The following is a 23,259-nucleotide window of genomic DNA, read 5'->3' on the forward strand; positions in this document are numbered from 1 at the left end:
TTATCGCCGCGATTTCTCCTTCCTCGCCGCCGGTGGTTTCGATTATCGTGCATGCGCCGTCTCAGAAACGCAACAACCCACCACGACACAGGATGTATCGCGTTGAACTACTTCCCGGGTCGACAACCCACGTCACTCCGGGTTGGACCTACGTCGCGGATCGAGGCTTCGACCCCGCCAAAGCAGCCATCACGCCCACTATCGGTCGCAAACGCGGCATCCGGGACCCAGGCCGGACGGATCTCTCTTCCCGACAGACCAACGCGATCATCCGACATCTGGCCGAGCTCGACCGCGAGAACCATCGCGATGTACAGATTCAGGTGCCCGTGAGACAGAAAGAGCCTGCTGCTCCACGAGGTATGTCTCCCCTCCCCCCCCCCCCCTTTTTGTTTCCCCCCCCCTTGTTGGTTACCACAGCGGAGCAGTTCGCTCAGCACTACTGCACCGCAACACCGAGACCCAGACGTCTCATTCACATCTGTGAAGCAAAGGGCCCTCTCAGGCCACAGTCCTGCAAACCTAACAACCCAAATCACAATCAGGAGCCCGCACGAAAGTAACCTCCAACGTCCGCCGCATCCTCCAATCCCAAAAGACCTTCCGCAACTACCTCGACGACGAAGAAGCCGCCCAAGCCAGCACGCCAGGAAACACCACCACCGCAACAAACCCCTCCTCCTCCTCCGCAGCAGCAGCAGCAGGCGCCGGCAGCGGTACTGTCACAGGACATAGAGGCTCAATCCACCGAATCAACAAATCCAGCACAGCAGCAACGACCCCCTCCTCCCTCCGCCGCAGCTCCACCCCGGCCTCCTCTCGAGGCGACCACCACCACCGTACCAAGAAACAACCCTCCATCCCCCCTTCACAACCACAAACGCAACCCCCATCCTCCCGCGCCTCAACCCTCCCAGCAACAACCCCTGTCCCCATCCCCGAAACCACCACCACCGGCGGTTCCCCGGCTCCCACAACCGACACTCCGAAGCCCGAAGAAAAGGAAGAACCAGAACCAAACACAACAACCCTCATCCGCTCCGAGCACGATACCAACCCGCTCCTCCGCTCGTACCTCCCCGCGCCGCCCTCCGAGCGCATCGTGCAGGCCCTGCTGGCCGAGCCGCCGCTGACGTACCACGCGGCCCGCGCGGGCGCGCCGCTCGCGCCCCGCCGCTCGCCCCGGCATTTCTGCTGCATGTGCGGCTACTGGGGCAAGATCCGGTGCAAGAACTGCCACGCCCGGACGTGCGGGCTGGCATGTTATAAGGTGCATGAGGATTCGAGATGTGGGGCTTTCTTCTGATTCTTTGGGGCTTTGTACGTTGGTGCAGGTATCACGACGGTGTAGACAGCTGTTGTAGAGGTGTGTGTGGAGCGCGGATTTTGGAGTTTTGGTTTTCGGGGAGTTAAAATGTTGTGAGCACTACCGTCTGTGTTATTATATACCATGTTGGCTTTTTTGTTGTTGTGTGTGTATGTGTGTGTTTGTATACTACTACTCAAGTCAAGATGTAATGAAACAAGAGAATAATCAAAAATCCCGGGCTGGAATTGAGGTTTTACTTGAGCTCATTCAAAGGCAAGATATAGGTGCTATGTGGTTCGGTAGATGCGATAAATCAACAACAGCCGCGGGGTCAACATTTCAGGTTGATGCCCGCGCGGGCTTCCTCCTCCCGAATCTCGAACATCACCTGGATGCCAACGAATAGCGCACAGCACGCCGTGATGATATACACGATGCCAGCCCAGGAGCCTAGGATCGACGCCACCAGGCCCTTGAGCCCATCGATCCCCAGCGCAAAGCCGACGAGGTTGGCGACCATCATCAGCAGCACGTTAGCCACGGCGCCGACGCCGGTGATCACACGGTAGGCGGTGGGACGCGAGCGCCAGCGGCTGGCGGGGAAGAGCAGGCCGCCGATGACCTCGGGCAGCACGAACAACGTGATGAGCCAGCCCCACATGAGCAGGCGCAGGTTGATGTCGTGCCAGAGCGCGACGAAGGTGAACACGATGAGAGTGTTGAAGATCTTACGGCCCTTGGCGAATACCCCGGACGAGGCGGAGTCGCGGCTGCTGCCATGGGCCCCGCTGCCCCCGCCGAGCGGGACGTAGAGGTAGCGGACGATCCACCGGTTGAAGGAGCGGTGCCAGGCGCGCCAGAACGCTAGGGCGGAGTAGTTGTTGGAGACGCAGCGGATCATGTTCTCCGGAGGGTCGATACCGTCCACCAGGGCCCAGAAGCGGAAGAAGCGCCATGGGATCAGCAGCTTGAGCCAGATGATGTGCAGGTTGAAGTAAGCGAGCATGCTGAGTTGGCCGGCTGTATACAGGGACCAGTCGGGTGAGGCTTTGGAGATAGCGACGGCGTAGATGTAGTGGAGGATCAGCTCCATCGCGAGGAGAGTAAGGAAGAAGCGAATTCCGTAGAGGGTTGTTCTTGCGGTAGTCAGTGATGGTGGGGCGTATCTTTGTTGGGAAATGTAGTCATTGAAGGTCAGGATAGGTCCTGTCAGGTAGAGGGGTGCGTAAAGCACGTAGGCGACGTAGGAACGACCGTTGAAAGCGGACAGCTCGGCCGGGATACTGACCCTGTCCCGCTCGGAGAGTGCTGCTGGATCGAGTTGCTTCTTCTTATGGCGGTCAGAAGGAGCTCTTTATACAGGGAGACATGGACTTACTTCAATGGGACTTGCAGCGGGGTAGTCTAGGCTCCAGTAGTAGTCCATATTGAAGCTGATCAGACGGAGCACCGTGATATTGAACAGAATCTCCCAGCGGGGGATGATACCCCCAAAGCCATCGAGCGAACGAGCCCAGAGTACCAGGGCGGACAATTCCTTGGTAGCATCAAAAGAAGGTGCAAGGAGAGTAGCTAAGCGCTCAAGCGGATAGCCGCCACAGAGCTCATTAGCAAACAATGTCACGATGTTAAATGTCCAGGTTGCTGCGGGAATGTATCTTCTGGGCATCGATTTGGCGATTCGATAGTTGATGTAAAGGATCGTGAGAACCTTGAAAGCGGAAACGCCGTGGAGCGCAACGATGAAGACAAACGCGAAGTAATAATCAAAACCGATTCGTTGCTTGAGGCGGGCATCTCCAGCTGCGACGACCGGAGAGGCCTTTGCAGAGCCCAGGCCTGGGCTGACTGGGCTGACTGGGCTGACATATCGATTGTAGGCTCGGCGAAGTATTGGATGGCCGACTAGGAGAATGAGGAGGTAAGGAACGTTCTCTCGGAAACCGGAATACTGGGCATCGGAGTTGTCCTAAGCATCCAGGCAATATTAGCTCCATACTGAAACGATCGAAACAACAGTAACGTACAACTTTGCGACCGGGTATCCAACCGTCCTCGAGTAAGTGAGAGTATGTGGCATAAGTGGGATGGCTCTCTGCCGGGATAATCAGCATCTTGTCCTCACACGTGCACAAGAGGAGACGGACTTTGCGACACCGCAATGACCGTCGTGAACATCAATGGCACAGCGATCAAGAAAACGATGTAGTAGATATAGAATTCGAAGGTGCTCCATCTCGAAGGCGAGGCATTGCGGGCAATGGCAGCAGAACGGGGATCTTTGGTAGAGGCAGGTCGCGCGTCAGCCGCGGCGACTTTGGCGGGAGTGGTCGCAGAGGCTGTAAAACGAGTATCGAGGGTGTCGAGGGAGTATAACCGCCGGAACCAGGCGAGAAGTGAGAGAGTCATTCTGGCGCCAGCATCTCGTGAGGAGTGACGAACCCCTCGAAGTGGACGGAGTGAGTGGGTAGATGTGCGGAGAGTTAAGCAGGAGCTGGAACTCTGGGGGAGAGACGGACGGGATCGATCGCCCGAGTCCATTTTTGGTTCAGGGGCGGAGCGGAGCGTGTCCCGGCTGCTGCAACTAATCCGCCGGTTATCATATCCAGTGCCAAAATGAATCTTGTATGAAGCTGATGCGACTATATAAAATCTACTTCTCGAGCTCAGTCAGACTGTAAAGTATCCTACTTTATAGACTTCGACACTCATGTAGAGCCTACTTGAATGCAGAAATCCAACCGATCAGTGATCAGGCATGTTTATCTTCAACTTTGAAATGTCGAAGTGCTGAGCATAAACCAATAATGCTGATTGGTTACTAGCTCCCCCGCCCCGACAGCACCTTGCCGAATCAGGAAAGCGACATCGGTGCACCCGTGAATGACTAACCACATCGCCGACGCATGATGAGCTACAAAGTATAGATCGAAGGACAGACATACAACAACAAGTATTCCTGGTTATACTCACTATATGCTTGGGAGGAAACTGTTCTCATCCCTTAAGATGTCATCGCAACGAGTATACCCCCCCTCCCCTAGTCCGCTATCTCTAAAGAACATCAGCCCTCTCCTAACCGCACTACGTCATCCGAACTTCATATCTAAGCTGCAATCACTGACATGTATAGATCGCATTCAAGGTATCTGGAACAGTGCAGGGTATGCCTCTATACAGCACCAGAGATCTCTACCCTCCTATAGCAACCCACAACATGACCCATTGAAGCATAAGCTAATATTCACGGATTATGCAGGAGTGGGGTTCAGGTACGCCATCACTACAACTACTAAACCCGGTCTCCCGCAAAGTTGAACCGCGCGAAACGGCTAGCTGATCGAACATCTTTGCACCTACAGAGACTTCACACAGAAGCGCGCCACCGAGTACGGCTTGAGGGGCTGGGTGAAGAACACGCACTGCGGAAGGGTTCGTACTGTTCTCGAGCACTGCCCGTCATATCCCTCCCTGGGATTGTCTTTATGCCGTACGCGTTTGGCCTACAATATTGCTAACGCTGAGCACCTGTAGGTCGAAGGGGAAGCTCAAGGACCCAAGGAATCAGTGCAGAAGCTGCTCAAGGACCTCAACAATGGACCCCGTCTAGCACATGTTGTCAAACTGGAGCAGAAAGAGATCGGCGTGAAGGACGGCGAAGAGAAATTCTCATGCTATAAGACATCGGAGTCGGGGTTTGCGAACATTGAGTGAGTTGGGCTGTGTATAAGGCACGTGCATGCCATGGTCGCATGTCTGTGCTTGCGTGTACATTGAGAAGGAGAAACGCAGTGGATCGCCACAAATGGGAGAGTAACAGTGCTGGATGAACAATGACAAACAATATGACCCCCTTTGAAACATTGTGTTGCATAAGAAGCCCTATTCGCAAGATCTTTTCCGATTGGTATTGTCTTCCTAAGTATAGAGACCACGGCAAAGCGACGCTACGTAACAATCCAACAAAATCAAAACCACAAATTCTCGCTCCAATCCGAAGCAAGACAAAAGGATCATGACGTCGCAGCCCAGGACACGAAGATTAGGTTATGGCCAACAAGCCCCCGACTCAAACCCGAGTTATGCTCGGTATGCCTGACTCACCCAGGAGCAGACACGGCATCCCGGCTTTACCCGATAATGCTACGGCGACAACCCGCCAGGGTTCATCCCCCTATGTCAGCGTCAGTGCAACACGAAAGCATCCCTGCGCAAATCCTTTCAGTCCGACTCTTTTCAAATAGGAGGCTAATTTGGTCTCTAATTACACGATATCGACGTTGATCAAGTTGTAATCGGGTTCTTATACCCGTGAAGTAGAAGCCGGTTGCTCGACAAACCAATCAGTGGCGAAGAACATTCACATAGTAGACCCTCTAACAAACAGAGCAAGAGTGATCGACTACCAAATTCACGGGATATTCTGGGGTTTCACCGTCGCGACAGATGAGATCGCCGATCCTGACCAGATCCCATCAAATGCCGTTTGAACCAAAACAAGAAATTTCGAAACCCCCATGTCCCAGCGCCGAATTGAATTCGCCTTCCGGTGGACGCCGAACATGTGGAATCCCGCGCCCTTTCACCCTCCCTCCCTCCGGAGGTTTTTCATTTCAGGTCATCTGGGCCCCAGCCTGATGCCTGTCTTTTCTCACCGGTCATGAAAGATGCCCCCCGTAACCGTTATCTATTCTTGAGGGCATATACGAGCTTACGTTTGGCCAACAAAGAAGGCTTTTGACATTCTTACGTAGTATGTTGAAAGGAAACGAAGAGAAGAGGCTGGGGGCTGCGTGGTATAGCGGTACAGTACTTCCAATTTCATTGTTTATACTTCCTTTCTTGTCCCTCCCCAGAGAAAGCAGTTTGAAAGGGTACGGAGTAGGTAGACGGGCATTGCAGGAATGGATCGTCTGTGATGAGTAAAATTCTAGACCCCTGCGAACTCTTCTACCTTTTCATGGTTCGTTATGTACAGTACATCCAGGGGACCCCACCTATAGTTCTGGTGCAGGGCAAATGCTGCCACAGACCGACCGGGATCTGCCCGCGCTAGCGATTAGAGTATCCCCAAGTACATACGCAGAATAAAGATACGCTTCTTATACAAAGTCAAAAAAAAAAGCGCAGAAACCTTCAACGATAACATCCAGTATACATCGGCGAGAAGTGGCCTGATCTATTCCATAGAGACAAATTCGCATAACCAGCAATAGGATATGATTCCTGTAGGGTGCGAAGAACATCCATGATGTGTCTTGGAGGCTCTCAGATGAGATCATATCACATAAGTTACTCCAACGTCTTTCTCGGCATAATCCCTCCCAGTGGCTGAGCAAGTTTGAGTGCATTACAAACCTGCGCAAAGGATGTGGTTTTGTTTTTCTTTGTTTTTTTCTTTTTTCTTTTCTTTACAGTTTTTGACCCGCGTGACTTTTTCACAGGGCGGCCCCTCCCCCTCGCCGTCCCGCTGCTTACAATTCCGGGGCGCCACTCCGATTTCTGCCGAGAACAGATTCAGTCCCCAGGTACTGGACCAGGACCGCCGGGTTGGGGCAGGGAGTCATACTTGGTAAGTAGGTTCAGGTACAAGTGATTTTTTTTTTCTTTTCTGGTGTAATTTGAGTTTTCGAGATGTTATATAAATAGGCACCGGTCCTGGGGGGTTGTAAGGCTCAGTACATATTCAAATCAGGATCACTTCGATTTACATACTTCCTATCAACAACTGAAAAGCCATTTCAAGGCTTTGCTCATACCACAAGTACAACAACACACCAACCATCCTACAAGTCACTGATCGCATAGTACGATGAATTCCATGGCAGCCACGGCGCCCCTGAGGGTGGCCATCCCGAAGGCAAGCCTTCGCTTCACCATGCGAAGCAACCCGAGTGTCATTATCATGACCGGCCTCCGGTGTGGCAGCTCGACCCTGGGCAACAACTATCACCAGCACACGTACAACAAGCGGTTCATCTCAACGACACAGAAACAGGACAAGATCAAGGAGTTCTTCCCGCCACCGAAGGCTCCTCACGTCAAAGAAGTGGAGACCGCCTGGGTCCATCCAGTGTACGTGCGACCCGACCCAGCTTGAAGTGAGCTAGGATGCTGATTTCTTTTGCCACAGTTACTCGGAAGCGCAGATGAACCAAGTCGCGGTTGCGCATCGCGACGCGAAAGATTGGGCCGATTGGGTCGCACTCGGTACCGTGCGCGTGCTGCGCTGGGGCATGGACTTCGTGACGGGCTACCGCCATCCGCCCGCGGGCAAGGAACATGAGGCCAGATTCCAGATGACCGAGCAAGCGTGGTTAAGACGGTTTGTCTTCCTGGAGAGTGTGGCTGGTGTGCCCGGTATGGTTGGCGGCATGTTACGACACCTGCGAAGCTTGCGGCGCATGAAGAGAGATAATGGATGGTAGGTTCTTCGCCTTCTTGCCTGCGAGTCATACATGCATCGAAGACACGAACTAACCACTCGTCTGCATTAGGATTGAAACCCTGTTGGAGGAGGCATACAACGAGCGGATGCACCTCTTGACCTTCCTTAAGCTCGCGGAGCCGGGCTGGTTCATGCGGCTCATGGTGCTCGGCGCCCAGGGAGTCTTCTTCAACGGCTTCTTCCTGTCCTACCTCATGTCGCCGCGCATCTGCCACCGATTCGTGGGGTATCTTGAGGAGGAGGCCGTGATCACGTACACCCGCGCGATCCAAGACATCGAGAGCGGCAAGCTGCCCCACTGGGAGAAATTAGAGGCGCCCGAGATTGCGGTGCAGTACTGGAAGATGCCGGAGGGACAGCGAACGATGCGGGACCTGTTGCTCTATGTGCGCGCCGACGAAGCCAAGCACCGCGAGGTGAACCACACCCTAGGCAACCTCGACCACGCGACAGACCCGAATCCGTACGCAGCCAAGTACAAGGATCCATTCAAGCCCCATCCGAACAAGGGCATTGATAATCTGAAGGCCACTGGTTGGGAGCGGGAGGAAGTGATCTAAAAGGCCTCGGGCCTGCATCCGCTTTCACATCTGGTGTCACGCCGGCTGGACCGGGGCATTCGTCACAACGGGCTAATCATTCCCTGGAGGAATCTTGTTTCATGTATAGATGGGTGGACGGTGCTGGTTGCTCTCTGCCGGGGGGAGGGGGGGGGGGGGGGGGGGGTTGGTTCTTGATAAGCAGCGGGCCAAAGGGCACTGTACTATTATGTTGTAAATAATGCATCTCTCCTCAACTTTCCATAGATGACTTGACTATAAATCATGTTGCTTCTAACTGAACGAATTCAACCGAGGCTTGTGCCTGAAAGTGACGTGCAGGCTGCAGCAGAGAAGAAATCGACTGAGTAAGAGTAGAGTAAGCCGCAAGGGGGTTCGCGTCAGAAGACTCAAAAGACTCAAAAGTCTGGATGCGGGGCTTTTCAGGCACGGGGGACGCTAGGCCTGAAAGGGCCAAGTGGCAGTCACTCAACCACAGAAACCCGTCGATTGCTTTCCACCATCCAACAGGAGATAGAGAGGCTTGAATCCGTTGCAATATCCACACTGCCCATGTTCGATGAGCATCAATCATGGGGTAGTAGCCTTGGAAGGCACCAGCCATGCCGGCTTTCCGGCTCCAAATGACCTCAGGGGCTCGCTTGTCCACCCGATGCCCGAAAAGACGGATGCACAAGAAAGAAATGACACTTCTATAAATACCGGTGGTGCATTATCAATGCAGACGTGTGTGGTGATAATCACCCTGGGCTATCGACCCGCTTCCCCTTTTAGTGGGAAAAAAAACGCCCCCCCTTTCGAACTTCCCAAATTCAATCTTGCCCCGACGATCGGTTTGACCATCTCTAATTAATCACTCAACTCTCGCGTCTCAAACTTTCGATCATTTCGCGTCATTTCCATCCTTCCCCATCACTCGGCGTACACCTGTCCTTTGCTCTTTAGTCTGAGAGGTATAACTCGCCTCATACCGGATCTGTGCCCTCGCCAAACGCGCCGCCGTGCCCCCAATACGATCCATCTTTTGCAGACCTGCGACCGTCACCAGTGAACGAGCCAACAAGGATAACGTGCGCAGCCATGGATGACTCTATCGATCCCGAATCAATCGCCCCCCCTGCCCGCGCCGGTTCTCCCTCTCCCTCGGTTCCAGCAACGCCGGCCATCTCTTCCTGCCCGTCGCCAGACCGGACCTTTTCCTCTTTCTCCTCGCTGTCGGCCTCGTCTGCTACCTCTGCCGATGCCAGGTCATCGATTTCGACCGCCTCCAAGCGACGAGGCTACATCCGTACCCAAGGAGCCGAATTCGCAGATTCGGCCAAGAATCGGGAGAGTGTGATGAGCCTGGGGAGCATCGCGCATCTGCAATACTACTTTGCGCGGACAGGCTTGCTGGATGGGAAGGGCGGCCAGGCCCGTGCATATAAGAAAAAGAAGAAGGATCCAGAAGAGCTTCCCCGGCTGCTGCTGACCCCTAATGCCCGGTTCATCGATGAGTTGACGGTGAGCCCTACGGAGGAAGAAAGCATCGACCCCCGCGATTCCGGCTTTGAGGACGATGGGTCCGAGATGGATGAGGACGTCGAGGTAATGCTTCCACCCACCGTGAGCACGTACAGCATCAAGACGCACCACATTCCGTCGCCACCGAAGCTTAAGGCTCTGCGCAAAGACCTGATGGAAGCGATGGAAAAGGCCGATCGCGCGATTAATTCCCTCGACACCCAGAAGGATCCGCCGGCAGAAATGATTCCGCCCCGTATCAGTTTCTCATCCAACGAACCCGGCGACAGCGAAGATGACTCCAGACCACAGCCTCCTCCGGAGGCCGTCCCTCAGACATGGCAGGAGATTCAGGGCATGCGTGTCTTGGATGCTGTCACTTTAGCCATCCGGGCTGCGAAGATCTACTACACCGCACATGAGCGTCCTGAGCGACTGGCATCCATCAAGGACAAGCGGGAGATCCGAAAGGAGCTCTTCAGTGTGCTCGAGGTGATGAAGCGATGGGCCGCTCGGAACTTTGCCGACGGGCTTCGGGAGGACGAGCGTACCGCCATCATAGGTTGGATGGGCAACGTACGCGACATGCTGGCGCGGGAAGCTCAGCTGGAATCATTCGAGGCCAAAGAGCGAGCTGCATGGATCTGGACGGAAGGGGAGTGGACAGGCAAGGAGCGGGACCGGGAGACGTTGTTCCTGCGCAGCCTAATCGGCTCCGACGCGCAGCTGCCCGCATGGACCGCTCCGGAGGATAACTCACCGCCGCCTGCCATGCTGGAGCGTCTGCGCGACGGCCGAGACCTAGTGCGGGCCCATAATTTCGCGATCAAAAACTCCAAGCGGCCGGTCTTCGACATCAAGACGTACCATCAGGATGTCGGGAAGCCATATCGCATGGCCGAGAATCTGCGATTCTGGATCAAGGCGGCTGAGCTACGATGGGAAACCAAGCTCGAGATCGACGTGATGGGGGTAGTACAGGGCAATAGTGATGAGGCTTGGAAGCAGTTCGACACCGCTCTGCTGTCCTGGTGTAGGGTGGTCCGCGAAGAGCTGGTGCGGGATTGGCGGGAGCGGCGAGCTTCGGCTGCCAGCCTTCCTAGTGACGATCTGGTGATCCGTCCTTTGTGATAGGAGGTGCTCAGTCGTCAATTGTGATCGATCCTGGTCACGAACGGGAAGAGAGGGGCCTTTTTAGGGGGGTAAAGGAAAAGGGAGAAGGGGAAGACCGACGGGATGGTCGGTGGGTTCGTTCTTGCGCTTTTTTTGCTGTCCGCTCTGGCCACATTGATACCCCTTGCTTGTCTGAGCTCAGTCAGGTTGGAAATATTTGTGTTTTACATTTCACCCCTCTGTCGCGATTGCTTGATCTTGCTTGCTGCTCGGACGGGAGACACTGCCCTTCATTGTAACTATACGACTTTTGGCGCGGGAATATGGGCTGCACTCCGTCTCTCAGGCGAATGTCGGACTGGTCGCCGACATCCCTGTGCAGAAGGGGGTGCCCAATCCTGTTTCAGATTATACTTTCTTGTATCATTCTCCATAAACATAATAATTTGCTCACGAAGATCAAACCTCGCTCACATCGATTGACAATTTGGCTGAACTCGGGGGCTAGTCTAGTGGTTGGAGGTTGGAGTAAGATCAGGCCCTCGGTTGGGTCGCGCGGGCGAGTCCCATGGATGCCGGAGCATTTACTTTATGTTTATTGGTACACCCAATGTAGAAGCTGCTGCGCTCAATGAAGTATAGGATGACAACAAAGGTCGCGAACAAACATAATGGACATAAGTGAACTACGCATCTCAAAGATATCAGTCTATGAGTATGGCATCATCAACAAAGTAAAAGCTACCGAGAATCAAAGAGCCAAATGAAACTCTACTCTCAATTGACCTGGACACATCTCCTCCGCACTCTATAAATTGACGGCGAGCAGCATGTTCCTCACGTCGGTATCTCACTAACACTCAACCCATCCATCCTTCCCGCAAGATCTTGTTCGCAACATTGGTTATCTCAATTAAGAACCGGAACACCCAAGACAGTCATGCGCAGCCCAGCCAACTCCGACGAGCGTCGCGGGCGCTTCACAGTCTCCGAATTGATCGTGCCTGCAGACAAGATCCAGCGTCCGGAGCGGCTCGACTACTCCCGCCTCCCTGCTCGACGTCCGTATACTACGACCGCTGAACGGATCGCCCCCGGCACCTGGCTCATCGTGATCCAGTGGGATAACAGCCTCCTCGGCCTCCAGGCCGGGGAGCACATTCGCGTGCACCAAGACATCTGCACGGTGGCCCTGGCCCGCGCTTTCAAGGAGCTGTGGGCCCGGTTCCCGACCTGCAGGCTCGTCTATGGCTGCATCGACGTCTACTCCACGGTGGGACTGTACAGCAGTGAGCAACAGCTGCTATCCTCATCGGAGGATGGGGCCATCGCTTTGAAGCCCTGGTGGTTTAAAGCGAGCCCAGCTCTCAACGGTGACGATGACGACTCGATTGCCCTGAACAAGCTTCTTGCAGAGTGGAAATCTGTCGTCCCGCGGAATGCCTGCGACGCGAAGGAGACTGAGTGGTGTGATAGCCATCAGCCAAGGGAGGAAGGAGTTATACGGCTGGGAAGGCCGCTTGCCAGCTCGGTATCCCGAGCGGATGGGCCGGACGGTTATTCACCCTTGTTGGCCCTGGGGTCGTGCAGTCTATGTGGTAAGGATCATGAGCCCTATCCTGGGATCTGGTCTCAGGCAGCTTAAGCTACGCCTGATGACTAGTTCTTTAGTGGGAGCTTGTAGCCCCCTGTCGAAAGTAGGTATGGTGTAGTTCAACCCATTTACATGACATGTAGAAAAGCAGAGAACTGAATAGTCTTTATTCATTCTTCTGCTTTCAATTCCAACACGATTTTCAATACAATGTTTTCATATAAGTTGAAGCACGTTCATATATCAATTGAAGCAAACCAGCATGACTATCTAAGTGTAGTAGTGACTCCGTAGACACAAAGTAAGGAAGAAAGAAAGGGTGCAGATAATCGGCCCTTGGGGGCGGAGGATCCGCCCGGGGCTTGGTCGGGCACCACAAGTGAGCCTGAGGCCAGCCGAACCTCTACCTCCCGTATTTGTTGTCTTCTGTGTCAATCTCCACACCCTCGTCATCACCCCTCAGTACTGTACAGATTCACCTTCTTTCATACACTAAACCTTTTATTCATTCATTATTGCTACTGCTGCTGCCCAAATTTGTTGCATATTAACTCAGTATCATGTCACCGGGACTCTCCGGTCTGGTTTCTGTTGAGCAGGTTGACAAGTTGAGGATCTCTATTTGGGCCCGACGCATTTAAACCCAGGCTTGTGCTGAAACCGGATAAGGGGGGATAGGCGGCATACCTAACGCCTGTTACTCCTAGTCCACCCGCCGCGTTGGCGCATCCTGAGCCCATCAACCACATTCCTAAACCCACCCTTCATCATTGCTCTACTGCACGACTGCGTTAGTGCGTTAGTCACTCAGTCCTTCACACCCACACATCCTTTCGCAAGTTACCCACACCACCCAATACCCATACATACTGTGTACCCTTTCTTGTCTTTCCTAAACCAAAGTAAAACAACATCCGACCGCAGTCGCCTCGTGGATTTCCTCCCCCCCCCCCCCCCCCATCCATGCGTGCCATGTTCACCGGGTCGACTGCAACCATTGCAACCGCAACCACTGCGACCGCCGACCCCCCGGATTCCGGGCTCAACACATCCACCACGTCGTCGTCGCCGCCGCCGCCGCAGCACCTTTTCTCCCCCCCTCCCCCTCCTCCTCCTGCTGTCTCCATCTCCGCTGCAGATGAGTCCTTCACGCGACGAATCAGATCCAAATCCTCTCTGCGCAGTCTCCGCAGCCTGGGAAGCAACAGCACGACCTACGACGACGACCCTGACGACACTAGCGACGCCAACGCCAACGCCGAGAAGACGCTCATTCGCCCATCCATCCTCCGTCGATTATCCCCCGGCCTTGCCGCTCGCGTCAAGCTCCTCGACGGCAGCAACAGCAGCAGCAAAAACAACAGCCCTTCTCGCGTGGGCGCCGTGGGCCGCATCCCCGAGGAACACATTAAGGAGTTGGACAGCTTGCACCAGGACTTATCGATAAGGATCCAAAAAAAGGGTCGCACGTGGAATGGTCTGCACCGCGCCCACAGAGAAAGGAAACAACAGCAACAATTCTACTCACAGCAGCAGCAACAACAACAATCGTGCGATTCAAGACACCTGGAGGTCCCCGACCCTGTGCTCCCGGAAGAGCTACTAGCGGACGAGCTCGACGCAGACGAAGCTTGGGAGCTTTCGGAGCAAGCGCCAGAGCAGCACGTGTTTACCTCGGTTTTACAGCCCGACTTACACTCGCTATTGATCGCTTCCGTTCCAGAAGAGCGCTCCAAAGGGGACACCCTAGAAGAGGTTGGAGCTGGAGTAAGGACAGAGACGGGAGCAGAAGCAGACGCGGAAACAGAAGTGGAAGCAGAAGCAGTGCCGGAAGCCGAAGTCGCAGCTAAACCCAAAGCAGAAGAAGAAGTACAGCAGGAAGGGGACGCGAGCGAAGAGCCACTACTCGACATGGCTGTCCTGGAACGATCTCGTCTGCCCCTCCGCCCCGGATCAACGAATGGAATGCCGTCCACGAACCCGACCGACTTCGAAAAGTACCTCAAGAGCACCAGCGACAATGAACCCGTCCCCCCTCCCCCACCGCCGAAAGATTCTCCCCGCCCCCTCTCCATCTCATCCGCGAATTCGCAGTCCTACTTCAACCCGCTGGGGCTGCAACGCTCGGAATCTATATACTCGTTCTCAAGGGCCTCCTTTAGCAATCAGCTTTCGCAGCTCACGTCCATCTCCCTTCCCCAACCATCCCTACTCGAAGCTGGTATCGCGTCCATACCAACCGCTGCTGCCGCCGTGAGGGCCCTTACGGGAGCTGCGGACCAGATTCAGATATGGATCAAAAAGGCATCCGGTGTCTTGAGCGGGCTGGATGCCGAGGATGACGTCGAATGGGCAGCTGCCGGCGGACGAGAAGGGCTGGACGGGGTCGATGGAGCGATCACCCGATTTGAGAGTCTGATCAACGTTTACGTCAAGGCTATTGAGGACGTGCAGATGCGCGATGATATCGAAAACGTCTCCACTGATCAATTGAACTTGATCGTTGTACAGATGGATGGAATCATTCAAAGCTGGTCGCAAATCAAGGATCGACTGAAAGGAGTCAAAGAACAGGTGGAACTGGCGATGGAGTGGGAGGAACTATGGAGCAATGTGTTGGGCGATGTCGGTGTGGAGGTGGAGAATCTCGGTCGGCTCATCTTCGAGATGGAAGAAAAGCGACACTGGACCATGGCGGGTGAACAGGATTCCAGCGCTACGGGACTTGACATCAATGAGCTGGAGACCATCGTCGAGGAAACGCCAGCAGGTGGGCGCATGTCGACCAGCAAGCGGTTCAGTCTGGAGCCTCTTTTCACGGCACCGACTTTGGACATGCCTATCATCCAGACGCCGCAGGACGACTCCAGCCACTCCAACTTGATCGCCTTGTTTGCGAGGATCCAACCGCTCCGGGCATCGCTCGACTTCCTCCCCATGCGACTGTCCATGTTCCAGTCGCGGGCGGTGCGGATATTCCCCAGCGCCTGCCAGGAGCTTGAAGACCGACGCAGTCAGCTCGAGAAGGCCTACAAAGGGTTGGAAGCAGATGCAGAAGCCTTGCGGGACGAGCTCAGCGAGGACCGGTGGATTCTTGTATTCCGCAACGCAGGCAATCAAGCGCAGAAGATGTTCGAATCGGTCGAGAGGAGCATTGGGAAGCTGCAGGAAGCCATCGAGACGAGCGCTCAGGTGCACAACCCAGCCCAATTCACGAAACGGGTGGAAAGCTACGACGCTAAGAAACAGCATTACGTTGCTGCGATTGAGCGGGTGGTGTCGATCATTCAGAAAGGCGTGAATGACCGTCTCACGGTCAATGGGGAGACTCTACGACTGTTGTCGGATATGACATCGCGGGTCGATGCTCTGAAGGCGAGCATTCGGGTAATGGATGCATCCTTGGAGGACATCAGCTTCACACGGTCTCAACACCTGCGCGACTCGATCTCGAGTATCCTTACCATGGATAGCCCCCTGACCGGGAGTGTCCCTGAGACTCCCGGCAGCTCCCCGGCTTCATCGGTGATCATGACTCCGGCGAATACTTTGAAACGATCCAGCACGCCGGTCAACAACTCCAGCCGTCGTGGCAGCTCTGTCAGTTCGGTGGCACGCACGACCATGTCGAAGGTGCGACGATATTCTGGATTGCCGCAAGTCACATCCACGTTAACGGCGAAGAAATCGGCGATCCCCAAAGCGTCGCTCGGGGTGACCTCGCCTACCAAGCACGTGGCCGCTACGCCGACGCCAGCGGCACGCAAACCGGTACCTCGTACCCCAGCTCTGCCGCCCGCGTTGGCCAACCGGCCGCGGTGGACCACCAGCACCAACACCAACGACCTGGAGAAATACAAGTCGAATTCGCTCAGCACACCTTTCCGCAAATCGTCCGCCCAGGGTCGCACATCACGCCCTTCCTCTACACTGCCCATGACTCCGTACCGCCGCGATATGTCCGTGTCACCGGCACCGATGAGCGCGCGGTCAGTCAGTCGGGTATCCAGCCGTCTGGCGTCACGCAGCCCATCGCGAGTGGCGTCTCCCACGCCGAACCGATCCCTTCTGGATCCTCCCCCTTACAGCAAACTGCGCCGACCCGATGGATTGGCCACCGCGCCCCGCAGCCGACAGAGCTTCGCGGGGCTGTCGTTCAGTCGCAGTGTCTCACAAGATCATAGCCGTGCGCTGGCAAGTCCGACCAAAGCGCCTCCGACGCCACGTCCGGAAACGTCCCTCGGACATGCGAGCAACCGTCGCATCAGCTTGATTCCATTGCCCAAAGGCCGGCCCGGCAAGGACAATGCGCCTAGCACGCGCAGCAAGCTGGGTGAGCGACCTCCCTGGCGGGGCTAGTCGTCACATATTTCCGGGTAGTTCTTTTTTTTTCCGTCATGTAATTCAAACTGGAGCATTGCGATCGGGGGGTTTGTATGGTAATATAGCCGATTTTGCGTGTCTTTGCAGATTGATATCCCCCTCATGCATTTCTCAGCGGTGTCATTTTTGCTGGTGTGGTGTCGAGCAAGTACAGTAATCTATATTTATCTGGTCTATCAAACAGTGGGAATCGAAGAAACGGTGATAGTATTTACAGGTGCCTCCCGTCTTGGGGTATATCGATATGCAGGGGTGCAGCGAGAGACAGTTGAGCCCTTCAGGTTTATACCAGATCCCGCCCAATGATCAACGCATCAACCAGTTCGGTGCTGTTGGCCAGGCGCGCGGCGCGCGGCACCCGGCCGATGACCTGGAAGCCCAGCTTCTCCCAGATCCTGACGGAGGCGGTGTTGTTGGCGAAGACGAGGTTGAAGACGGAGTATTTGTAGCCCTGTTCGTCGTCAGTATGGGTCTGTCCCACAGCCCTCCCCCCAATTGGAATCCCATAGGTGAAGGAGGAACATACCAACACCGGCGCAACCTCCAAATACGTCTGCCCCATCACCATTCCCACACCGCGCCCTCGCGCCGCCGGCGTCGTAAAGAACCCGGCGTTACAGACATGCGAGCACCGACCTGTCCACCGTCACCGTCATCACGTTAGCATCAGCATCAGCATTCCCATCTGCCCCACAGGGCCCTTGTAAGAAGTTCCCCTCCGTGGGGGTATTGGAAGAAAACATACCCGGATAATTCGGCTTCACATAAAACGTCCCCAAACACACGCGCGCCCAATCCCTACCCTCCACCAATCCCAGCCCCTGTCCATCAGTGTCGTCCTCCTCATCGACAACAGCCACAACCGCAAATGTCCCAAACCAATACCCCCTAAAGGTCTCGAGCGTCATCGGCTCCTCCATCGGATACGTGCTGCCGCGGACGATCTCGGCGCTGAATTCCTGGTGCAGGTAGGCTACCAGACTCTCGGGGACGGTGGCTGGCCCGCCCGCGATGGGGTATAGGGTGACGGGCGTGGCGTCTTTGAGGGTTGCCTTGCGCGGGAGAAGGGTGGGCGCGGCGGTTTGTGCGGCTGCTGGCGCGGGGAGGGTGGTGAGGGGGTCTTCGAGGAGGGCGGGCATTTTTTTTGTTTTTTTGTTTTTTCTTTTTGCGTTGCTTTGAGGGTGTTCTTTGGGGAAAGAGGGGGGTTGGCTTGCTTTGTGGGGGGTTGGTTTGGTTTAGGGTAAGGACTGGATTGAGGATGGGGATGGAAAGGTGGTGGGTTTATAAGTTCGTGCTGGGTGGACTAGAGGGAAGGTATGAGTAAAGGAAAGGGCAGATGTCAATCGGAGGGCGTATGCGCGGGGAAGAAGGGGAAATTTATTTGGGGGGGGGGGGGGGGGGCGATAAGATAAGGATTTTCAGGGGACTAGTAGTTACGGGACGGTACACTGCAAATAAAAAAAACTTTCAATCTGTGGTTCACTGGTTGCCAACGGTTGGACTAAATTAGTGGGTGGTGGGTGGGGCTGGTCGGCGCGGGATGCCGAGGGTCTATCTTTGATCAAAAATGGGACTGTACCCGTAGATTGTAGGTTGTAGTTTGTAGACGGGGACACATCACTCCAGATCCTGCCACTGGACTATCTCGAGCCCTTCGTCGGAGTCTTCGTCTTCGTCCGGTTCTTCAGGCTGTGGTGGTGGTTCAAGTGTGGGGGTTGTCTCTGGCTCCGGTGATGCGGTAGTCCAAATTCTTGGTTCGTCGGGTCCATCTTCTTTCTGCGTGCGCTTCTTGCTCTTGCTCTTCTTCTTGTTCTTCTTCTTGTTCTTCCTCCGCTTGCTTTTCGCCGTCTCGCTCGTGGGCGAATCCCCATCAGCCTTGCCCTCCGCCCACGCGCGCAACAGCTCCGGATTCCGCAAACACCACACCACCACCTCCCTGGTGGCCACACACCCTTCCCACCCGTCACACGAGCCTTTCTTCCGCTTGCTTTTCTTGGTTGGTGGTGGTGCTGCTGCTGATGCTGCCTCCCACCCCAACATCTCCCCACACAACTCCCCCAACCCCCACACCCTCCGCACCGGCACCGCGGATCGTTCCAGGAATACCGCCTCCGCCGTCAGGATCCCCGCGTCCACCACCCGCTCGTGCCCCATCCGCAGCAGGTGCAGCCCGCGCTGCAGCCCATACCCCACGAGGACCGTGTCCGCGTCGATGACCTCCCACAGTGCTGTTCGCGCTGCATCGGCGTCGGTCACAGTTGCACGGATGGTCTTGTCGGTGCATGCTGTTGTTGTTATTGTTGCTGCAGCGGTCTGCATCCCTTCTGCAGGCCCAGGAGCTAGTTCTAGGTGGAGGAGGGCTTCATTAGTCAAGAAGTCTGTGGCGGTTAGATGTGTCAAACTCGTTGCTTGGGGCTCGGTCTCGCAGGTCAGAACCACGGCTCTGCGGCGGGGTTGTGTCGGGTTGGTGGGTGGGGTGGGCTTTTTGTCTATTCCGGGGGCCTGTGCTAGGGGGTAGTTCTGGGCTTGCAGGCGGGGGCGGGGATGGCATCGTGCGAGCAGGTATTTGTAGAGGAGGTCTTGTTCGAGGGGGTGGAGCATGGAAGGGTGGTGGGGTGTTTTGGGGATGCTGGGGGGAGGGGTTGTGGTTTGTGGCTTGGAGGGCGTAGTTGTAGGTGGGTTCGTTTGTTGCTTAGGTCCCTGCTTCAGGGCAGTTGTAGTTGTAGTTGTAGCTGTAGCTTGTGATTCTTCGGGAGCAGCAGCAGCAGCAGCAGCAGCAGCAGCAGCAGCCGCCTTCCGTTGATGGACGTGTTGGTGTTGCTGCACGGCGTGCTTATCGCAGAACACTTTTGGGCATAGCGGGCACGCGACAGGATGGTGGCCGCGGGCTTGCTGGTGGTTGCGCAGCGCCTCGGCCGTCTTGAAGCCCTTCTTCTTGCAGCAGACGCATTTGAATCTGGGCGGGGAGGCGGCTGGGTTGGTGGTCGCTGGGAGCATTGTCATTGTGAATCCAGCTCGGCTCGAGAGTATGAAATGCGGAGGATGGAGTTTAGATGGATGTATGAAGGGGCTGCGAGGCTCTCTCCCTTTAACTACCCCGCAGCTTGCTTACACATGCTATACTGAGGGCTGTACTGTACATACCGCCAGGCCGCCTCACAGGTACTGTCTGCAAGGATCCTCCATATTCTTTCAGGTTACATTCTTCATCAGTGGGTCTATATACAGTACATCTCACAATCTTACATACGATCTTCTTCATCCCTGGACATCCCTCCGCACCGCAGTACGGTCCCTCAACTATCATCTCCACACAGAAACCCAGCCTATTGCTTCCCATCCCCGCTCTCGCCCTCGCCCTCGCCCTCCTCATTCTTGATAGCCTGCATCAACTCATACAGCTGGCCAATCTGCTGATCTACTCGAATTAGCCTGCACGCACCAGCATCACCCGAGAAAGACAGAAACCCACCACTCATCTTATCCAACTTGCCCTTATCCAACTTCTCCCCGATCCACGCATCGCCCTCCAGCTTCTGCGCGTATAATTGCCACTCCGTCAAGAAGCCGATCTAGACCATGCGTTAGCTTCCGCCCAACTACACCAGCACAACATCAAAGGGGCTATACGATGTGCAGCGGGTTCTCCACGTTGCGGTGCGCGCGGAATTCAGCCTGGACGTACGAGTCGCCCAGCAGGCGCATCTGGGGGTCGAGCTTCTTGCGGTGCACGCGGAGAATGCGGCGGTAGAGGGGGATGGGCGGGAGGAGGGCGAGGGCCTCGGTGAGGCTGGACTTGGAGCCGATGGAGGCGGCAGTTGCCAGGCGGCGGGCGGTAGGGTGGAAGGCGAGGCGCATGTTGTTGGCCGGTGATGAAGTCAATCGACTGGAGATGTGGACATTGGAGAGTCGAAGCAACGGCCAGGGCAGGCAGGGCAGCCTCCGGACGAGACCGAACGGACCGTTTACTGCCGCGGTAACTCCCAAGGCGGGGAGAGGGCTCCACCAATCGCGTGGCGACGATTTCTCTCCATTCTGCGGTGCCGTGATATCGATTTCGGTCTTCATCGGATCTACTCTGTACATTTTTGGGAACAATCACCAACCCATCTCACTCCCTCCTTCCCGACCTGCGCCCCCGGGCACACCTTTCACGGCAAAATGCTTCCCACCCCCTGCACCGGGCACGTCTCCTTCGACACGATCTACGAACCCGCCGAAGACAGCTACCTCTTCCTGGACACACTCTCCTCCGCCAGCGAAACCGCCTGGCTGACCCAGCACTTCCCCCCGCAAGTCCCCTCCCCCACCGTGCTAGAGGTGGGCTCCGGCTCCGGCGTCGTCCTCGCCTTCCTGGTGGCAAACAGCCCCACGATCCTCGGCCGCGGCGACGTGCTCTCGCTATCCACGGACCTCAACCGCACCGCCTGCCTGGCGACCCGCGAGACTGTCGCGAAGGCCATTGCGGCGCAGCAGACAACCCCAAACACGAGCCCATCCACCAACACCGACGCTGCGCCCGGCTCCCAATCACCATCCCCCAGCGCCAACCCCTCAATAAAGTCGACACACCTCTCCTCCTGCCAGAGCAACCTCGCCTCCTCTTTTAAACCAGGGAGCATCGACATCCTCCTCTTCAACCCGCCCTACGTCCCCACCGAAGCCGTCCCGCGCGCCCCGACGGCGGCGGATTTTGATGCAGACCCGACGTCACGCGGCGAGCAGTTCGAGCGCGAATCCTACCTCCTCTCCTTGACGTACGCCGGTGGCAAGGATGGGATGGAGATCACGGAGCGGCTGCTGGCGGATCTGCCCCGGGTGCTGAGCGCGCGCGGGGTCGGGTATGTGTTGCTCTGCGCGCAGAATCGGCCGCGCGAGGTGGTGGAGCGGATTCGGGGGTGGACCGAGGGGCTGGATGCGGAGGGCGAGGGGAAGAGGAGGCGGTGGTGCGCGGAGATGGCTGGGTTTAGTGGGACGAAGGCGGGGTGGGAGAAGTTGGTGATTGTGAGGGTTTGGCGGGAGGATTTATAGACTTGAGGAGGGGTTCTGTGGTGTGGAGGGCGTGTGTATATGGGTTTGGGGTTGGGTATGGATAGAGATAGATAATGATTTATGATTACGCGGTATTAATGTCATGATTCTTGGATAGGCATTTCTGCTCTGCTCTTCACAGAAATCTAAATCTCAGAGCTTGTATCAATCCATCCTACGAATCAACCGATGAAGACACAGACACGGACAAGCAAGAAATGAGATAGATCGAAAAACGAACTCCATATTCCCATGACGATGACGATGACTTTCACACTGCAAAAAGAAAAAGGAAAAAAAAAAGTAGCAAACAGATAAACCTCTAAATCAGCCCGGCCTATCCCACAGCACGAGCAATCCCCACCCCAACCCATAGTACCACGGAGGGTATCCTCACCACCACCATGGCGCAATCCCTTACTCAGAACCATACCACCGTAGCCAGCTCAGTTCACATACCACCACAGAAACGAGGCAACCCTTCCTAAGCCCACAAAGCCCCCGAAGAAGAAAAGCTGAGAGAAGTTTAGAAACCCCGTCCCCGTCCCCGACCACGCCCGCGACCCCGTCCGCGGGGCCCGCCGCGCCCGCCCCGTCCCCCCCGATCCGCCTCCTTGCGCGCCTTGTTCTTGGGCTTGGGCGTGTCGTCGATCAGCAGCGTGTCGAGCGGCAGACTGTCGGGCAGGATGTAGTAGCGGATGGTGGAGCCCCGGATGTTGATGGTGTCGAGGCCGATGGGGTCGCGACCCTTGGGGGTCATCTTGACGGTGCGCAGGCTGGTGTTCATCTGCGGGGAGACGGAGGTGATGGTGCCGTGGAGGATGGTGCCTACACCACATTGCATAGCATTAGCGTTGGGGGTTCGGGGGTTGTTTTGGGGAAGGGTTGAGCTTGGGTTTGGGGTGGGGAATCGTGTCTGCGCAGTCTACTACACCCAGCCACGGAGGAAGAGGACAAGTCCACGCAACGACTCACCATTCTTCAACTCGATCGTCACCGTCTCATTGGCGCATTTCATCAGGAACCTGGTCCGGACCGGTGGCCTGTTAGTGTTTCCTCACTCCCCTGAAGAACGGGCGACGGCCTACCGGACGAGCTTCATCTTGGCGGCTAATCAACAGCACAGACACGAGTCGATAACGCGAGTGTGACGATCCAAAGACAGACGAAACGGCTGGTCAATTCTTCCTTCGAACTTCCGCGTGGGTTGGCTGCGGTACGGTGATGTCGAGATCGCGGCGGCAAGCTCAGAGGCTGAGCTTGCTTGACCGCCTTATCACGTGGGGAGCTTGGTTCTACTGAAACGTGTGCAGGCTGA

The 23,259-nt window shown here is 55.8% G+C and overlaps 14 protein-coding genes across 14 annotated transcripts; 8 read left to right on the forward strand and 6 right to left on the reverse strand.

Moving 5' to 3' along the window:
* The first annotated feature begins 37 nt into the window (after positions 1-37).
* On the forward strand, positions 38-1,542 carry BO82DRAFT_328400 (putative HIT finger domain protein). Its single transcript, XM_025633009.1, has 2 exons — positions 38-360; positions 546-1,542. The coding sequence occupies exons 1-2, from the start codon at positions 93-95 to the stop codon at positions 1,304-1,306; spliced, it is 1,029 nt and encodes a 342-aa protein (XP_025495250.1). The 5' UTR covers positions 38-92; the 3' UTR covers positions 1,307-1,542.
* Positions 1,543-1,640: 98 nt separating this feature from the next.
* BO82DRAFT_429561 (putative glycerol:H+ symporter (Gup1)) lies at positions 1,641-3,779 on the reverse strand (the record flags this gene model as incomplete). Its single annotated transcript, XM_025640549.1, has 4 exons — positions 3,457-3,779; positions 3,337-3,404; positions 2,688-3,278; positions 1,641-2,639 (listed from the first exon to the last, which is right to left on the reverse strand). Exons 1-4 carry the CDS (start codon positions 3,716-3,718, stop codon positions 1,641-1,643), a joined length of 1,920 nt encoding a protein of 639 aa, XP_025495251.1. The 5' UTR covers positions 3,719-3,779.
* Positions 3,780-3,925: 146 nt separating this feature from the next.
* Positions 3,926-5,199, forward strand: BO82DRAFT_429562 (acylphosphatase; the record flags this gene model as incomplete). Its single annotated transcript, XM_025640550.1, has 5 exons — positions 3,926-3,934; positions 4,443-4,473; positions 4,569-4,581; positions 4,672-4,741; positions 4,844-5,199. The coding sequence occupies 5 exons, from the start codon at positions 3,926-3,928 to the stop codon at positions 5,021-5,023; spliced, it is 303 nt and encodes a 100-aa protein (XP_025495252.1). The 3' UTR covers positions 5,024-5,199.
* Positions 5,200-5,240: 41 nt separating this feature from the next.
* BO82DRAFT_351411 (uncharacterized protein) lies at positions 5,241-5,561 on the forward strand. Its single transcript, XM_025634414.1, has one exon. It carries the CDS (start codon positions 5,359-5,361, stop codon positions 5,551-5,553), a length of 195 nt encoding a protein of 64 aa, XP_025495253.1. The 5' UTR covers positions 5,241-5,358; the 3' UTR covers positions 5,554-5,561.
* Positions 5,562-7,121: 1,560 nt separating this feature from the next.
* BO82DRAFT_303159 (alternative oxidase) lies at positions 7,122-8,434 on the forward strand (the record flags this gene model as incomplete). Its single annotated transcript, XM_025632148.1, has 3 exons — positions 7,122-7,384; positions 7,443-7,733; positions 7,807-8,434. The coding sequence occupies 3 exons, from the start codon at positions 7,122-7,124 to the stop codon at positions 8,315-8,317; spliced, it is 1,065 nt and encodes a 354-aa protein (XP_025495254.1). The 3' UTR covers positions 8,318-8,434.
* Positions 8,435-9,159: 725 nt separating this feature from the next.
* BO82DRAFT_198587 (uncharacterized protein) lies at positions 9,160-11,104 on the forward strand. Its single transcript, XM_025630577.1, has one exon. The coding sequence runs from the start codon at positions 9,398-9,400 to the stop codon at positions 10,949-10,951; it is 1,554 nt and encodes a 517-aa protein (XP_025495255.1). The 5' UTR covers positions 9,160-9,397; the 3' UTR covers positions 10,952-11,104.
* Positions 11,105-11,873: 769 nt separating this feature from the next.
* Positions 11,874-12,578, forward strand: BO82DRAFT_361984 (uncharacterized protein; the record flags this gene model as incomplete). The annotated part of the gene is made up of 1 exon (XM_025636834.1): positions 11,874-12,578. One exon carries the CDS (start codon positions 11,874-11,876, stop codon positions 12,576-12,578), a length of 705 nt encoding a protein of 234 aa, XP_025495256.1.
* A 912-nt stretch (positions 12,579-13,490) lies between these two features.
* Positions 13,491-17,383, forward strand: BO82DRAFT_425594 (KAR9 family protein; the record flags this gene model as incomplete). Its single annotated transcript, XM_025640334.1, has 2 exons — positions 13,491-14,111; positions 14,175-17,383. The coding sequence occupies 2 exons, from the start codon at positions 13,491-13,493 to the stop codon at positions 16,884-16,886; spliced, it is 3,333 nt and encodes a 1,110-aa protein (XP_025495257.1). The 3' UTR covers positions 16,887-17,383.
* BO82DRAFT_351414 (GNAT family N-acetyltransferase) lies at positions 16,974-18,293 on the reverse strand. The gene is made up of 3 exons (XM_025634415.1): positions 17,656-18,293; positions 17,437-17,546; positions 16,974-17,361 (listed from the first exon to the last, which is right to left on the reverse strand). The coding sequence occupies exons 1-3, from the start codon at positions 18,047-18,049 to the stop codon at positions 17,194-17,196; spliced, it is 672 nt and encodes a 223-aa protein (XP_025495258.1). The 5' UTR covers positions 18,050-18,293; the 3' UTR covers positions 16,974-17,193.
* A 94-nt stretch (positions 18,294-18,387) lies between these two features.
* On the reverse strand, positions 18,388-19,913 carry BO82DRAFT_429568 (uncharacterized protein; the record flags this gene model as incomplete). Its single annotated transcript, XM_025640551.1, has 1 exon — positions 18,388-19,913. The coding sequence occupies one exon, from the start codon at positions 19,911-19,913 to the stop codon at positions 18,528-18,530; it is 1,386 nt and encodes a 461-aa protein (XP_025495259.1). The 3' UTR covers positions 18,388-18,527.
* Positions 19,914-20,033: 120 nt separating this feature from the next.
* On the reverse strand, positions 20,034-20,822 carry BO82DRAFT_351418 (succinate dehydrogenase assembly factor 3). Its single transcript, XM_025634416.1, has 3 exons — positions 20,541-20,822; positions 20,383-20,482; positions 20,034-20,328 (listed from the first exon to the last, which is right to left on the reverse strand). Exons 1-3 carry the CDS (start codon positions 20,766-20,768, stop codon positions 20,237-20,239), a joined length of 420 nt encoding a protein of 139 aa, XP_025495260.1. The 5' UTR covers positions 20,769-20,822; the 3' UTR covers positions 20,034-20,236.
* A 249-nt stretch (positions 20,823-21,071) lies between these two features.
* BO82DRAFT_399012 (S-adenosylmethionine-dependent methyltransferase) lies at positions 21,072-21,941 on the forward strand (the record flags this gene model as incomplete). Its single annotated transcript, XM_025639073.1, has 1 exon — positions 21,072-21,941. The coding sequence occupies one exon, from the start codon at positions 21,072-21,074 to the stop codon at positions 21,939-21,941; it is 870 nt and encodes a 289-aa protein (XP_025495261.1).
* A 91-nt stretch (positions 21,942-22,032) lies between these two features.
* On the reverse strand, positions 22,033-22,482 carry BO82DRAFT_198709 (uncharacterized protein). Its single transcript, XM_025630579.1, has one exon. It carries the CDS (start codon positions 22,370-22,372, stop codon positions 22,124-22,126), a length of 249 nt encoding a protein of 82 aa, XP_025495262.1. The 5' UTR covers positions 22,373-22,482; the 3' UTR covers positions 22,033-22,123.
* Positions 22,121-23,039, reverse strand: BO82DRAFT_351420 (mRNA splicing protein SMD1). The gene has a single exon (XM_025634417.1). The coding sequence runs from the start codon at positions 22,783-22,785 to the stop codon at positions 22,468-22,470; it is 318 nt and encodes a 105-aa protein (XP_025495263.1). The 5' UTR covers positions 22,786-23,039; the 3' UTR covers positions 22,121-22,467.
* Positions 23,040-23,259: the final 220 nt, after the last annotated feature.

Source organism: Aspergillus uvarum (assembly GCF_003184745.1).
Source record: "Aspergillus uvarum CBS 121591 unplaced genomic scaffold BO82scaffold_8, whole genome shotgun sequence".
In the NCBI taxonomy this organism is placed as follows: Eukaryota; Fungi; Ascomycota; class Eurotiomycetes; order Eurotiales; family Aspergillaceae; genus Aspergillus; species Aspergillus uvarum.